At 45.3% G+C, this 17,477-nt stretch overlaps 1 protein-coding gene across 7 annotated transcripts in view; it reads right to left on the bottom strand.

The window, feature by feature from the left end:
• ptpn21 (protein tyrosine phosphatase non-receptor type 21) overlaps nt 1-17,477 on the bottom strand; it is a 76,733-nt gene that overhangs the window by 23,813 nt on the left and 35,443 nt on the right. For all 7 annotated transcript variants that reach the window (XM_023793862.2, XM_023793864.2, XM_023793861.2 and 4 more), the window contains 3 exons: nt 16,205-16,265; nt 14,459-14,534; nt 11,767-13,211 (listed from right to left, as the gene is read on the bottom strand). In XM_023793862.2, the coding sequence (XP_023649630.2) occupies nt 11,767-13,211; nt 14,459-14,534; nt 16,205-16,265 (1,582 nt within the window). The remainder of the gene's footprint in view (nt 1-11,766; nt 13,212-14,458; nt 14,535-16,204; nt 16,266-17,477) is intronic.

Below are 17,477 nucleotides of genomic sequence, written 5' to 3'. Positions count from 1 at the left end.
GTATTGTGACCTGATTCCGCAGTTCCTGCATCCCCCTACCCTTCTATGCTCATTTTCAAAGAGAGTGGCATGTCGCCTCTTGACTAAACTTTTGTGAAGCAAATCTAATTCTTGACCGTTCCCCGTACCTCCCCCTCAACCCATCCTTGACTCGTGCTAAAACATCACACTTCTGCATGCCTGGGGTGCCTTGTAACAGCTATAGTGTGAATCAGTATCCTGTAATGTGTTGTAAAACAAAACTATCCCATATAATTTCACCGTAAAACATGATGACAGTGTTTTTACCATTAGAAAATAATGCATTATTATATTAAATAGCACGTTGACAAGCACAACTAATGTTTGTTATCCCTTAAATTAAGATAACTAAGGCATTATTCTACCAAAGATTTTAAAATGTTTTGATGTATGTTGATATATACCGCTCACTAGTTACTACCGTTCTTGTTGCCTAATTGATTTATATCACACTCATCCTAATTTAAAATTTCGCTATGACAAAACAATCCTTATGCAATTTTAAGAAAAGCGTGAACTATATATGTCTGGTGTTTTTTTTTTATAAGGCGCGTGAAGTTGTGGCTGTTAGGAGCCCTGTAATATCCATTTTGTTAAGGTGCGCCTACTGTCGGCTTGAGGAAATTACAACTGTTTCGCCGGGGCTACCCTAGAGTGCGCGCTTGTGCGTGTACCCGTGGTTTTGTGGCGCTTGTGGGGTGTTCGCCTTATTTCTGTAGTTAAGGCTGAATTTTTATACCGATTTAACAAATACAGCTAAAGTTTTTTATACCTTTAGACATGAACAAAAACAGTTAATGTCTTAAGTAGCTGAACCCCGTTCCCCCCACTGCGACCATTAGCTGTGTGGCATATCAAAACAAGTGAAACAATTCTAGACCGTATAATTTCACCCTAAAAACATACTGGCTACGCTTTTTCTGAGATAAAATAGCACATTTGCTTAAGATAACAAAACACAGCTATTGTTTTTACCATTTAAAAAACGCAATACCCTCTTTCATCTCTAGCTAGAAAAGATTGACGAGACCCAGAGCAGGGTTAAAATTACGCTACTAAAAGTTTTATTATCCTTAAAACGCATTTAAACCAGTACATTAATAAACATCTGTAATGTATTTTATTCTTTAAAAGACTAATGACCCCCGTTTTGCTGGCATGTACTGTACCGTATATGCTATGGCTATGGTCGGTTATGTTGCTTCATCACGCGTCCCCCGAAAACGGCATAATAGAGGGCTTGCGGCCATTAGTCGCCTGACATGTCTAAACATGTTGGCTGTGTCTTTACTGGCACAAAATTATACATTTGCTTAAAGTGACACGTTAAGAAACAACTATTTTTTACCATTTAAAACCGCCAGACCCTCTTTCGTCTCTAGGTAGAAAAGATCGATCACGCCCAGAGCACCGTTACAAGCACGCTGATAAATAAAATGCTATTTACCCTTAAAATGCATTTAAAATTATTCGTTAATAATAAACACTGTGATGTATTTTATTCTTTTAAAGACTATTGGCCCGCTTTGGTGCCTCCTTTAAAATGTATATGTGGTGAGCTAATTTGTCCCCATTTATGAATGACAGCTAAAGTTTTTTATACCTTTAAACATTAACAAAATCAATTAATATCTTTTCTTTAAATTTTACAAGTCTATTTCTTTCGCGATAAGCTGCGTGAACGCCTAAGTTGGCCTGCTTTGGGTCTGCATACACGTCGTTCTCCTGAAAAATAATTACGCCTGATTTCACAGACCTGGAGTTAAACTCTAAAGCCCTGACCCCCGTACGTTTGATTGTACGCGTGCGCGTGAATAAGTATTTACTGAAAAACCGTGTTTATTAAAATAACTAATGCTTTATTCTGTCAAAGTTTTAAAATATGTTTTGATGCTTGATGCTGCTTACTATAGTTCCTATACGGACCTACTCCCCGGATGGCTTTTCGCGATGAGCTGCGTGAATGACTAAGTTAGTGTGTTATGGGGCTTGGACACACATCGCGGTAGGCTATACTTTCACGTTGTAGCAAAATACAACTAAATGCGTCTTTTAAGTTATTTACTCGTTTTGATTACCTATCCGTTGGTGAAATTAGCTAAATGTTGCTATGGTTTTTCGCGATGAGCTGCATGAACAACTGTACGCTCATTTTAACAAGGATTACCAGCGTTATTCCTTGATTCTTGTTGTCGAAAATGTTTAGGGCACTTTATTATTCAAATTGCAAGAAAAGTGCTTCATTACTTTAAAAAACGTCATTGTCACGCCCCGCTCCGTCCGCTCCCGATGTGTGCCACGCCCACCTCATTACCTCCTGTTTTGCCCTGATTGTTCTAACCTGTGGCTTGTTGTCCGTGGCTTGTCTAGTGTATTTAGTCCTTGTCAGAGTCAGTTATCCCCAGATCAGTCATTGTGTAGTGTCCGTTGGTGTCCGTGCCTGTACGTCTGCCTGCTATTAAACCCTGTTACCCTTACTACCTGGCTACGCTCGCCTGCTTCCTACTCACCCAACCCGCGAGCGTGACAGAATGACTGATCTCTGCGAAAGCACGAAGCAGCAGTCCGAGCACCACCGGCTCGGACTGCTGCAAACCTTCGTGTATTGGCAATCCCAGCCAGAGGTCCTGGAGGACCCGGTAGCCTTGGAGCTGGCTAGCCGGGGCCGGGACCTGCTCCAAGAGGAGCGCCCGCCCGGACAGCATTACCCGCTGACGAAAGCCCGGAAATGCCTCCGTCGGCTACAGCGCCGGCTCACCGAGCGAGGAGAGGACAAGCAGGAGGCGACTCCCTCGCTCTACCTGGGAGCCTGCTCTCTCCTCCCCGCCTGGGATGACACCGCCGCTATCCGCCTGACCAGCCTCCACCCGGAAAAGCCACCACCCTTGGAGGCGTATTACTACCGGCTGGAGCGTCTGGGCGTCGGAGGTATCCGCGCCGTAAGAGACGCTATTCCCCGGGTCCCGAGAGCCCTTAAAGGGAAGGCGCCTACGCGCTCGGCACCCCTCCTGCCGCCTCCGGACCTGCATGTTCCGGATCCTGCTGCAGCCGCCGCGATGCCTGCGGCACCGCCTGCTGTGGCTTCCGCCGCTCTGCCCGCGGCACCGCTTGCTGCTGATGCCGCCGCTCTGCCCGCGGCACCGCTTGCTGCTGATGCCGCCGCTCTGCCCGCGGCACCGCTTGCTGCTGATGCCGCCGCTCTGCCCGCGGCACCGCTTGTTGCTGATGCCGCCACTCTGCCCGCGGCACCGCCTGCTGCTGCGGTTGCTGTCGCCGATCTGCCCGCGGCTGCGCTGCCTGCTGCCGCCGTCGATCTGCCCGCGGCTGCGCTGCCTGCTGCCGCCGTCGATCTGCCCGCGGCTGCGCTGCCTGCTGCCGCCGCCGATCTGCCTGCAGCACCGCCTGCTGCAGCCGCCGCGATGCCAGCAGCACCGCTCGACCTGCCCGTCCTGCCTGTCTTCCCTGCTGCAGCTGCCGCCGCTCTGCCTACGGCACCGCCTGCTGTAGCTTCCGCCGCTTTGTCAGCGGCACCGCCTGTCCTGCCTGACCCGTCTGTCCCATCTGACCCGCCTGGCTTGCCTGCAGTCCTGGTGGCTGGCCGCGGGGAGGCTGCGCCCGCTGAGGCGCCCCCTGCTGGCTGCGTGGAGGCTGCGCCCGCCGAGGCGCCCCCTGCTGGCTGCGTGGAGGCTGCGCCCGCCGAGGCGCCCCCTGCCGGCCGCGTGGAGGCTGCGCCCGCCGAGGCGCCCCCTGCCGGCCGCGTGGAGGCTGCGCCCGCCGAGGCGCCCCCTGCTGGCCGCGTGGAGGCTGCGCCCGCCGAGGCGCTCCCCGCTGGCCGCGTGGTGGCAGTGCCTGCCAAGGCGCCCCCTGCTGACCACGAGACGGCGGCGCTCGTCTTGCCCGTTCTGCCGGCACCTGAACTACCTGTTTTGCCCGTCCTGCCGGCACCTGAACCGCCTGTGTTGCCTGTCCTGCCGGCACCTGAACTACCTGTGTTGCCTGTCCTGCCGGCACCTGAACTACCTGTTTTGCCCGTCCTGCCGGCACCTGAACTGCCCGCTTTGCCCGTCCTGCCGGCACCTGAACTGCCCGCTTTGCCCATCCTGCCGGCACCTGAACTTCCTGTCTTGCCCGTCCTGCCGGCGCCTGAACGGCCTGAGGTGGCCACGGTTACGCCCCCTGCTGGCCGTGTGATGGCGGCGCCCGCTGTGGCGCCCCCTCCTGGTCGCGTGCTGGCGGCGCCCGCTGTGGCACCCCCTCCTGGTCGCGTGCTGGTGGTGCCTGCAGCTGAGGTCCCTGTGCCGCCTCCGCCTGCACCCAAGCCCACCAAGGCGCCCCCTGCTGGACTCATGCCCGCGGCCCTGCCTGAGGCCGCCGTTCCTGTCCTGTCCGCGGCCCCGCCTGAGGCCGCCGTTCCGGTCCTGCCCGCGGCCCCGCCTGAGGCCGCCGCTCTGGCTGTCCTGCCCGCGGCTCTGGCTGCCCCGCCTGCGGCCACGCCCGCGGCTCTGACTGCCACGCCTGTTGCCTCATTAGAGGCCCTGACTCCCTCGCCCTTACCCCAGCAAGGCCGACGCCCCCCAGGACCCCGCCTGTCAGTGTCCCGTAAGGGACGGGGACACAGGCGTCGGGCCCGGGTCCCGCCCGCCCTGCCCCCTGGCTCGCCCGTTCGGCCCCTGGCTGTGGCTCGGTGGCTGCCTGCGGGTCCTGCGCCTCGGGGTCGGCGGTCGCCGCCGGGTCCCCCCCTGGATCCTCGGTGCCGGTCCTCGGTCCCGCCTCCGGCTCCATGTCGGTCGCCTCCGGGCCCCCCTGCTCCGGCTTGGCGTCGGACGGCGCCTTCGCCGGCTCCGGCTGCGCCTCCGCCTGCCGCGGCTTCCCCCTTCTGCCTGCCTTCCCTGGTGTTCCCTCCTGCTCCCTCCGTGTCCCCTCCGTCACTCCCTCGTCCCGTTCCCTTGGCCCCTGGGTGGTCCCCTCCTGCTCCCTTCTCCCTCTCCCCTGCGGCCCCTCCGGCCGCTGCCCGTCGCCCGCCTGGGTTCCTTCGGGCGCCCTTTGTTCCTCCTCCGTTCCCTCCTGGCCCTTTCGTTCCGCCTGTCTTTGTTCCTGGTCCCTCTGTTCCTCCTCTGTGCACTCCTGGCCCCTTCGTGTCGCCTGTGGGTGTCCCCTTTGTGTCTCCTTTTTCTCTCTGCCTGTCTGCGTTCCCCGTCCTCTGTCGCGTCCTGTCCTTCTTCTCGTCCTTGTTTCTGTTTTGTGTTTCGGTCCTGTTTCCCTGGTCTCGTTGATGGTTTTTGCTTTTTGTCTTTCAGGTCTTGTTCCCTCGTCCCGTCCGTCGCCTCCTCTCGGGCGCGCCCGGTGGGCGCGCCTTTGGGGGGGGGTTATGTCACGCCCCGCTCCGTCCGCTCCCGATGTGTGCCACGCCCACCTCATTACCTCCTGTTTTGCCCTGATTGTTCTAACCTGTGGCTTGTTGTCCGTGGCTTGTCTAGTGTATTTAGTCCTTGTCAGAGTCAGTTATCCCCAGATCAGTCATTGTGTAGTGTCCGTTGGTGTCCGTGCCTGTACGTCTGCCTGCTATTAAACCCTGTTACCCTTACTACCTGGCTACGCTCGCCTGCTTCCTACTCACCCAACCCGCGAGCGTGACAGTCATGGTTAAGGGAACTTATTTGAAATAGCATTCGCTCCGTTTGTTGCTACCGATTTGAAATGGTGTGTCTTACAAATCATTATTCTTTGTTTGATGCATGGTTTCGTGTAAACATCGGCGACGGTTTATGACTACACCATATGTCTAATAGCCTGGGAGCGGATGATTCTACCCCTTGTTTAATAACTTGTGAACGGATGATCAGTCTATCTCAAAGACAGTGGCCTGTTTGATTCTACCCCCATGTTTCCTCCGGCAGGTGCGAACTTCCGTGCATGGCCGCTGTGATATGCTTGACAGACACGTTTGATTTTAGCCCTTAAAAATAATATTCCCATGGCATTATTCTAACATAGTATGTTGCTAAATACCGCTCACCAGTTCCTACAGCTATTAAATGTATTTAAATAAAATCGGGGCATCTTGTTTAAAATAAAACTAACAAAATACAAGTAAATGCATCTAGGTCGCCATTTGAACACGTGTCTACTAGGGTGGTGCAAATTTTGGAAGTTTGGAAATATCATCTTCGCCCACCCTACTTTTGTTCGTATATATGAAAAAAAAATTCAGGCAAAATATTAGGTTAATTGGTGACTATTTACTGGTAGCTCAGTTGCATTGAAATTTTGCAGATTTCGGTTTATATTGGTTTTTATACTAATTTCGTAACTGACCACTGTGACCAACCAGTAACCTGCTGAACATCTTTCGCATATCAATAATCCTTCAAAAACAGAATTTTGGCTGACGATACTGTATCAAGATCAGTGCAAGACATCAAGGACAGTACCATCGATTTCGCAAATAGATATCTGACAGAGAGTCTGGCAAGGGATGACTACAGGGAGTTCTTGGAGTTGGTTGTAATTTTTCTTGGATCTGTACCAGTGAGAGGAGTCCGATTCACGGCACCTGGAGCCACACACCACGCTCGCTGGCTGTCGAAAGTAATTTACAGTCTCAAGATTTGGATGTTTCGAGGCCAGTTCCAGTTGACAAAGAGTGAGGAGAAGGGTCTGCAAGATGTGTGCGTGTTTGCAGCACGTGTGTACCTGAAGGCATGGATTACAGCTCCTCTAGCAGCAAGTGCACCATACAATGACTTTATGCTACTGAAATCACTTCTTAGCTATTCCATGATTAATCCAGAGATATCAAAGGCTGCATCACTCAAGTTTGGTAATCACTTATGGTACTTGTCGCCTGAACTGGTTGGTTTATCTTTTTTTGACAGAACAGTACCTTCAGAAACCAAGAAACAGATGGTAAACGCCATAAGAAATGCGGCTGAGGTTGAATTGGATGAGCAGGGTCATACCAAACGAATAGAAGTCGATCTAAAGACGTTCTCTGAAAAGAAATTTGAAGAATTCATCTCACCAAATTCCATAACCCTTTTTCAACAGATGGAGCTGCCGCATGCCTTTCTCGACATTGACCCAGACTTGTGGGAGTTACAGGAGGATTACAAGCAAGCGGCAGAGACAGTTCATGCCATAAGTGTGGTGATCGATCATGCTGAACGTGGGGTAGCTCTTGCTCAAGAACTCATTGGGATTGTGACCAAAGACGAATCACAGCTTCAGTTCTTATTGCAGATGGTACAACAGCATAGGGAGGCCTATCCCGACAGCAAGAAAAAGACATTATCAAGACTGAATACTGCATAGGTACTATTAGGTAGTCCTTCGACAAAGTAGAAACTAGAGAAAGGTACTGACTTTGATTCCTTTTCACAACTGCATGTATTTGAAAGTACTGTTTTAATTAAACTACCATGTTCCTCACTATAAAATACTTAAAATAGCTTGAAATATTTTGCGTTTTGGAGATTTTTTTTACATAAAATGCCGTTTTTGTAAACTTTGAGGCCAATGAGCTACCTTTAAATATAAAACTAAGAGGCTCAAACTTTTTTTCTAATGTTTCTAGATAAGAAGGAATAGTTTTAGAAGGGGCGACAGCTAAAATTCAAATATTTTATTTTTTCTCATTGCTGATGCACCACCCTAGTGTCTACGTCAGGGCGCATGTGCAAGCTTCGGATTCCCCCACCATTCTTCATTTGTCGCGCTAGTTTCGAACAGGCCGGTAGCACACGGTCGAGCTGCGGGGATAAAATGTTTGCAGGTTAAATGTTTTCTTCAACCTAACACTGGTAAATATTGCTAAAAGTTTTTCTTCTTCTTCTTTAAACATGTTGGTTAAATGTAAATGGTTTAAGTGCTTTCTTCTTTTAAAAACTTGTTTAAAATATTTGTGCACGTTTAAAACTCAGCATTTGCTCTTGTTTCGCTCAGGTACTGTATGCCTCTACTTAAATATTGTCTCTAGTTAAAAGTTTGGGACTTTGTCATTTGTGCTTAAAATATGGTGTTTCGCTCGGGCATGTCTCTACTTGTTTAAATTCCATCTGCTTTTCTTTCTTTCTTTTTAAATGTAACACTAAAGTTTGTCTTGCTTAAAACATTTTGGGGCTTTCTTCTTTTAAAATACGCCGGGCGCTTGTGCCCACTGCGGACGGACGGACGGAACCCCGCAGGACGTGTATGCCCTAGCTTACGTTCATCCTGCTATATGTTTCATTAATCCTTAATACGTAATGAAAAATAACACATTAATAAAATACATGTAATTTATTTTTATTCTATTAAAGTTTAAAGATAACCCTTATCTCCCCAAACCATACGGCCCCCTATCGGCAACACTTGGCATAAGCATGTATGATACCATTTGGCCAAAACCCCCCCCCGACCAATCAGATAAAAGGATACGCCCACATCCGCTTATGACGTCACAGATGGGGGAGAGCTTTAAGCTCCGCCCAATGTACCACTTAACCTCTCTCCTGCCATTTTGGAGATGCTGTGACTCAGTCAACTAGCCATCACAATTTGGCCCTTATCAAACTTGCTTAGATCTTTATGCTTGCCCATTTTTCCTGCTTCCTGCACATCAAGAACTGACTGTTCACTTGCCTAATATATAATAACACCCGTGATGGGTGCTACTGTAATGAGCTAATTAACTGAATTAATTTCACCTGTAAATGGATTTAATTTTATGGCTGATCAGTAGTGCTGGGTGATAAAACGATCTTGATTTTTTTATCTATAAAAAATGAGGATGATCACGATGATACACACAGACTATAAAACTCGATCAACCAAGTTTGCTCCGTTTTAGAGAATAAGAACATAAGAACTATACAAACGAGAGGAGGCCATTCAGCCCATCGAGCTCGCTTGGGGAGAACTTAACTAATAGCTCAGAGTTGTTAATATCGTATCTAGCTCTGATTTAAAGGAACCCAAGGATTCAGCTTGCACTACGTTATCAGGAAGACTATTCCATACTCTGACTATACGTTGTGTAAAGAAGTGCTTCCTTAAATCCAGTTTGAAATGTCCCGCTAATTTCCACCTGTTCTTGTATTCTTCCACGAGTTCTTGTATTTGAACTAATGCTGAAGTAACTATTTGGTTGAACATCATCCAAACCTGTTACAATATTATAGACCTGGATCATGTCCCCCCTCAGTCTCCTTTGCTTGAGGCTGAACAGATTTAGCTCAACTAACCTTTCCTCGTATGACATTCCTCTAAGACCAGGAATCATTCTTGTGGCCCTACGCTGCACCTTTTCTAAGGCCGCAATGTCCTCTTTAAGATATGGTGACCAAACCTGCACACAATATTCTAGGTGAGGTCTCACCAAGCAATTGTATAATCTTAGCATTACCTCCCTTGATTTAAACTCCACACACCTGGAGATATACCCCAACATCCTATTGGCCTCTTTTATTGCTTCCCCGCACTGGCGAGAATGAGACATGGAAGTATCAACATACACACCAAGGTCTTTCTCATAATCAGCTACCTTTATTTCAGTAGGTCCCATAAAATACCTGTACTTTATATTTCTGCTCCCTACATGGAGTACCTTACATTTGTCTATGTTAAATTTCATCTGCCAGGTATCGGCCTAGTCACTAAATAAATCGAGATCCCGCTGTAGCTGCTGAGCCGCTAGTTCAGTATATGCTACACCACCCACCTTGGTGTCATCTGCAAATTTCACCAGTTTACTGTATATATTGGTGTCTATATCTTATGTAAATTAGAAACAATAGTGGTCCTAAAATTGAACCCTGCGGTACCCCACTATGAATGCAGGCCCACTGTGACATTGTGCCTCTTATAACTACCCGCTGCTTCCTATCTGTCAACCAGTTATCAATCCAGGTTGCTACAGTTCCTAAAATACCTGTCGCTTTGAGTTTAAGTAAGAGCCTCTTGTGGGGGACAACATCAAAAACCTTTTGGAAAGTCCTCTTGCACTTGCAATAATGTGCTTTTAAAAAAATCCCATGCCTCTTCAACAGTTTTGTTATTTAACTCCATCCAGTTCACGGTTTCTAGTTTTAATCTCATACAATTGAAGTTAGCCTTCCTAACATTATATATTTTGCGCTGAGACAGACAACTCGATGGCCTATCGAGCAGAGGTTTACTGAACGCCAGCAGAACAGCCAATCACCGACGACGTTGTAATTTTGCCCATCCTCCCTTAAAGAAGCGGTCTGTATAAACTGACTGCAGCCAAGTCGGACAACTTCTACTCCTCATAGTATGTGAGACCTGACTGCAATGGCAGCACTGCCAGAAGGGTGTAGATAAATCTATACAAATATCGTCTGCGTGCACATTACTTCTTTTACAATAACCAACTCCTGATACAAACTGTTAGCAGTGAATAAAAATATTGTGTATAAAAAAAGATCAAATACATCTATTTCAAGGATTCAAAGTTTTTATTGTCATGTACAGAGTACAAAGCAATTCTTACTTGAATGCCTTCTTCACAGACTGGACAATTAAACAAATAAAGCAGCGCAACATTATAGTAACTAACAATAAATAAACCACTAACTTACGTGAACTGTTAGAGCAATTATGTAATTTATTTAAACTTTATTTTACCAGGTAAATGAACTGAAAACCAGTTCTCACTGCTTTACATGCTTTTCGGGAGAAATAGCAGAACGCATTGGAACTTCCTGGGATACAAACGTCATGCATGTGCCCAGAGGTGATCCTAGGGTCTGTTGGTGCCCCAAGCAAAAATTCACTGGGGGCCCCCCCTCTAACCAGTTTTTGTCGTCATTTTAATAAATAATCTGACATTAACAAAAAATTGTGAACAGTAAACTTTTTTTATTTCACAAGTTACCATTTTCAACAAGTTAATGGACTTTAAAATATGAAACCAGCTCTCGTTCGCCATCTAGTGGCTTGGGGGCCCCAAGCAACTGCCTGCCCTGCCTGCTGACAAGATGCGCCTCTGCGTGTGCCTAAAATCTTCAGCCAATAAGGGCAAAGTTATGTCGTCACGGAGGCAGTTTCAGTTTGTGCTGCATGGTCTGTCTCAAGTCGCCTTGCTCTCGCGAGCATTTTGTATCATGTGACATGGTGACGCGTGGTGACGTTTTGCAGCGCCAGACAAAAAAATTTAACCATGATTTGGCATTTTTTTTGAATAAGTGTTTTAGATACTTTTCTACCTCAGAATTTTAAAAAGTTTTTAAGAGACCAAGAATAGAGGAAGATACTTGTTGCAGTCAGTTCTGTCCTGCTTTATTTTATGTTTGTCCTTTAGCATATTTGCAATATTAATCAATTTTGCACATTGTTATATTATTATATGGTTTCCTTTGAGCTATGTTTCTTTGAATACTTGAAAATCAATAACCTTCTATAATTTTAAGGGAATTTTATATGTAAATAGTAAAATTTGTTGGAAAATAAGTATTTCTTTACTAATATTGTTTATTTCAATTTTTTCATTCTATTTGTCAGAATAGGGTTACTTTTATTATTATTTTGATTATTACATTATTACATGGAACAGCATTGTGAAACTATAATATTGATAATTATCGAAATTGATCAATACAGGAAAAAATATCGTGATATTTTTTTTGCCATATCGCCCAGCTCTACTGATACTCTACTGAAGCATAAGCATAAAGTTAATGAAATACCAATTTAAAGAGAAACTGATTACAATACTGACATAGGGTTAGAGGAGAAGGCTTAACTCACCATCAGAGGTGGCAGGCCATCCGGATTATTCCCCTTCCCAGAAGGTTCATCTGAAACGGGCCTCTTCTTAGACAAGGTTTGCTTGGGTATGAGCCGAGAGCTACTGAGGTTACTCACAGAGACTGACAGCACAAGTTCACTTTCCTTTCCGTGCTGAGGGTCGTCTTCTGCCAGTACGTACACATTATTATTATTCTTTGGTAAATTCTCTGTCACTGGCTTCTGGAGTGAATGTGATTGATGGATGAGTGCTTCAGGAATTGGGGTTTCAAGAGCTTGTTCATGGAGGTAGGCAGTGGGACATTCCACTATAGTATGATTTAGCATAGCCACATGCTGCTTGGAGTTGCCTGAGGAATTCTGCGACTGTGGTATAAGGCAGTCATTGTCATCCACAAATTCATCCTCTTCGCCACTACTGTGTACCAGCATCGTGGCATCTGACAGTGATTTCTTGTGTCTACACAGTAAATCCTGCGTGCTCTTCCCATTTTGGCTTTTAGTCCTCTCCAAAACAACATTCAGCTGGGAGCCTGAAGCCTGAACTTGGGGTAGGCTTGTCTCATCTCTTGATGTGCACATTGCTGTCTCTTTCATTCTAATACACTCTAAGCTATAGGCAAGGCCTGCAATGTCAATGCTATTCCGCTTCTTCATGTGGCCACGCTGTGCTGTAGTAAGCAGTTCACCCACCTCCTGCAGTGAATGGGCCACAGGAAGGCTATCTTCCTGGAACATCTGAACAGAGTGATGAACCCTGCGAGTAACCAGGTCAGGGTTACTGCTACTAACGTAATGATGGTGTGAAAGGTCAGGGGTGCTGTTTGCAGGCCGTGGGTAGGAGTAAGGGGGAGGTGGACAGTACACCTGAGTCCTCATGATATTAGGGGCAGGATAATCATGCGACTGTAGCTGCACATTGGTGAGCTCTGGGACACTCACAGCTCCAACCACAGGGCGTCGATCGCTTGGGTACTGGTATGGAGAAGGGCCATGGAAGCTGTAGTTGAGATGCAAATGGTACTGGCTAGTAAGCTGGCTCTGCTCACGGATTTCAGGCTGACTGTATACCAGAGGATCCGGTCGACTGTAAGCATAGGACCTGCCAATGTTTAGGTTCCGCATCGAGTGACTCTGGCGCTCTGAAGACCCCATGCCCAGCTTTTTTTGCTGCATGACTGTTTCATAGTCTGGTGTGGCACGGTAAGAGGGCGGAATGAGTGAGCTGCGGCGATAACATGGCATGTATTCTGACCGCAGTATATCATTCCCCGTGATGCTGGGGTTAGAAGACATGGGAGATGGCTGCAGGTAGTGCTGTGGGTTGTTTAGAGAGCTAGTGCTATGGGCACTGTATACACTTTCATTACAGACCTGCCCATTATATTCATTAGCGGAATGGTCCAAACTGGACTGGGACTGACAGAAGTAGCCATTCTGACTATCTGCAAAGAAACAAAGGCCAGCATTTTGGTGTATTGTTTTTATTTAACATCACAGACACTGTTATGAAGACATTGAACAAGAGCAGGAGCAAGAAATAAATGTTCACAATGTCACAGACATCCTGTACAAGTTCATGAGTTTTAGGGGGTATTGCTCCTGAAGCCTTATCAGAATGTTCACATAAGCTACCCAAAAAACATCATGTGCAACCCATCATACCTGGCACTCCATACCTGAAAACTACTGTGCTCTGTCATCTACTCATCACCAAAGTCCTATGCCACCAGAATATTGGTTTCTTATTACTAGATGGCCACAGAGCAAAGCTGTTGTTACCTCATAGATTTTTGTATATTTAAGTCCCTGCTACAGACTAGGTACTTTTCATTTGAACATAAACACTTACAGTGATAAACTTGCTGACTGGTTGACCAGTGCAGGGAAAAGAGACAGATGTAACGGAGCAAAATTAAGCAGAAATTATTTTTGTACCCCAGTTACATTTAATTTCGGAATCAGAAAATTTGACTGTTAACTAATACACTTTTGTCTAATATCACTGGTGCCAGCGGTGAAACTTGCCAGTGCTTATTAGTGGTGTAATCATCTTTTATTCTGCGGAAAATGAAAGACGATGTGCTAGCTAGATTTTATAAGAATCATTAACATGCTGTGGGTTGTATAAATAATACATAAATAAAAGGACCCCCAATAACTAACAAAAAGACTTGCTTATCCTGCAGTATTTAGGGCAGTGTAGTTTCATATGAAATTATGTGTGAAATTTAACATACAAGCTTTTCACGTCACTCATGTTTATTTAGCATAAAGGTCCTAGTTGCTGTTGTGCGGTGTGAAAACGACACACAAAAGTCAGCAGGAGTTATAGTTCTAGGATGGTTATTGCCCAGGTACTTGTCAACAGGGACCAGGTTCTAGAACCTCAGTATAGCTCCTAATATATCAACAATCATGTATATGTAAAAGTAAAGATGCAAGGATGAGTTCAAAATATATGACCAAGAAAAAATTACCCCTTCACAATATGACTCCCTAATAAACAGGATTCCAGAAGCTTCCTTAAATTAGCCGATTGTTTCTTGCCTATAAGTAAGGGATTTATTCAGAAAATATTTGTACTTAGATGTACTACGTATGTCATTTATTTCAAATTTCTAGGAGATAATATAAATTCTCTCAGTGAAAAAGGATATTTCACAGTCAAGCCTGCAAATCTGATCTTTACCTTGAGACGTGTAGTGGCCATTGTAATTCATCTGAGGAGGGGGCATCATGTAGGTCTGGCCTTTGGCTTGATTTGCCTGCAGAAAATATAACAGATTGCTTATTATTATTTACATGCACCAATCAAAAGTTTAAATATACTTGTTGGAAATTATGGTAACACACAGAAATAATTTGCAAAGTTCATACAGACATAACACTTACATGCCTCACACAAGACAGTTTAAACTACACTGGAATTCAGTCATACACACACACAGGCTTACAAAACAATACAAGGTGTTTCTGTTGTAATTTTAAGAGCAGTACAAGAAGCATAGGATTATGTTTTAAAAAGTGCAAAGTTATTTAAGATAACTTGTTAAGCAAATATAATGAGATCAGGTCCAAAGTATGCAGAAGTTCAAAACGATTGCTGTTTGGTAACAGAATATACTAAATATATTTTTAGTCCTCTCCAAAACAACATTCAGCTGGGAGCCTGAAGCCTGAACTTGGGGTGGGCTTGTCTCGTCTCTTTCATTCTAATGTCTGTTTTTTTCATGTCATACGGTCAGAATTGTTCATTTACAAATATTATACCACGTGAAAACAAGCTATTTTGAAATCTGGATGGTTTCACCACAATGACCTGAAGTGCCTGCCAGTGGGAAGGAGGGAACAAAACATGAGAGCCACCAAAGAACCATTCCAGAGAATTGGAATGTATGCATCTTGGATTCTTCAACATAGCCACCATTTGCCTTGATAGCAGCTTCAGAAGTATGAGTCATTTGCCTAACAAGCTACAGCAGGAAATCATCCAGCATGCCTTCCCAGCTCTTCTGCAGCAATGCTTGATATGTAAGGCTCTTGCAGGTTGTTTTGCTTTGACTCTTCCGTCTGTTTCTTCCCATGCAAGTTTTGAGGGTTCGAGGTCTGCAGCCCGGGCTTGGCTGGTCCTTAGCTTGGGTTATTCTTCCCATATGTTCTTCCCCAGATTCACCTCAAAGTTCTGTGAGAACTACTTGAGGTTTTGGGATTGTTAACGTATTAAAGAATGGAATGGATTGCCCAATTAGCCATAATCCTGATGGAATGAGATATCTTTATAGTATGCTATGATAGTCATGCTAGTTCCATGGTTGCCAGCAAAGCAGCCCCAGACCATGTGGTACGAACTTCTGTACCACTAGGTAAATGATAACCTAAGCATAACTACCTATCAAAAGTCCAATTAAGCTGGTGTCCAAAAAAGATTTTGGCATGTATGAACCAGGGGGCACCAATGGATGGGGAAGTTCCATAGGTGATCAGTGGTCACCCTGACTCCAGCTGGAGGCCAGGTAGTTCACAAGCAACTCCCAACGCTCCTTCACACTATGGGCCAATATAATATATATCACAGGGGCAAGGAAGCCAAACTGGTGTCACCTTGTGGAAGGAGTGTGTTCATAGGCATGCCGTCTAGAGTACAGGGCACCTACAGTATCTATCCTAACACACAGTACTGCTTCCTCTGTTCTTGACAGTGACACACAGACACATGTAGAACTGTCACTCACCATCTCTGCATCTTACAAATACCTGACACTAGGATCCAACTTATCAGTGCATACGATTTACTTCCATTCCTGTTTGTCATATTTGCTCAGGCAAGTAACTTCTTCTTGTACTACACTGTCAGTAATGGTTTCTTGAAAAGCACAATTTCGTTGAGCTTGTATCTCACATGCAGATGACAAAAGTATGTAACTAAAATGCATACCAGGGAAATTCTTGTAGATGGCTGGTACCTTACTGGGGATATTTCTGTAGTCGGGGTTTGTCTGTAAAAAATACATATAAAAATATTGTGTGAGTTTTGCCTTTATGATTTACACATTAATAAACAGTTAACGAGATATAAACTTCACTAAATTGAACTAGAAAGAATTCTAAATCTAAATTCTTCAGAAAACAAATTCCCTGCTGCAGCCACTTCAGACAGTCTCATTGATAGTGTTACCAGACAGGTTCTGTGCTTAGTCCCTCCTTCCTTTTGTAACTGTATTTTTATGAACTGCACAGTTTTGATTTGGAGATGCATGAATCTTAGTATTAAGGGAATAACTATGCAACGTGATTTGAGCCATGGTTTTACTCATTTATGCACATAGCAAGTTATCATTTTAATTTTACATTAACATATTTGTACCATTCATTTTAAGCAAGACTGTTGTTGTGGGTGATTTTAACATTCATATGGAGAAAGATAGTGATCCTTTGAAAATAGCGTTTGCAGCTATTCTTGACTCTCTAGGTGTATGTCAGAATGTAGTCGGGCCTACTCATGCCTGTAACCATACCCTTGATTTGATTATTAGTCATGGCATCCTGGTGGAACATGTATCTATTATGCCTCAGAGTCCTCTGCTCTCAGATCATTACTTGTTAAAGTTTGAAATCCAATATAGCCTCCTGTTTACCACAGTTCCAAAGTACAGAATCAGACGTTCCATTGCCTCACTAACTACAACAACATTTATGAAACAACTTCCACAGTCCTTCAGCCTTACTTCTGAAGCATCGTGTATAAATGAACTTGAACAGGCAACTGCAAACATGGAAAAATCCCTTCGTAGCACACTAGATCTTGTAGCCCCACTTAAGAAGATAAAGCACAGAGATAAGAAACTTGCCCCCTGGTACTCTGATCATACACGTGAACTCAAACAGGCATCACGCAAGCTAGAGTGCAAATGGCACTCAACTAAACTACAAGTTTGCAAATCTGCATGGAAAGAGAGCCTGTCTAAATACAGACAAGCACTAGTGACTGCTAGGTCTGTGTATCTCTCCAGATTAACAGACAGGAACAAAACCAATCCAAAATTCCTATTTGAATCCGTGGCTAGGTTAACACAGAATTCTTCATTAAACTCGCAAGTCCTGCAAGCTCTTAAGAGTAATGACTTTAATATGTTTTTTAATGGTAAAATAACTAAGATTAGACAGACCATCCAGTGCATGTCCTTAGCTACCTACGGCTGCCAGCCTCC

This window comes from Paramormyrops kingsleyae, chromosome 14, assembly GCF_048594095.1.
Source record: "Paramormyrops kingsleyae isolate MSU_618 chromosome 14, PKINGS_0.4, whole genome shotgun sequence".
Taxonomy (NCBI): Eukaryota; Metazoa; Chordata; class Actinopteri; order Osteoglossiformes; family Mormyridae; genus Paramormyrops; species Paramormyrops kingsleyae.
The sequence above is the reverse complement of the archived record's forward strand: the minus strand, read 5'-3'. Positions and strand labels throughout refer to the sequence as shown.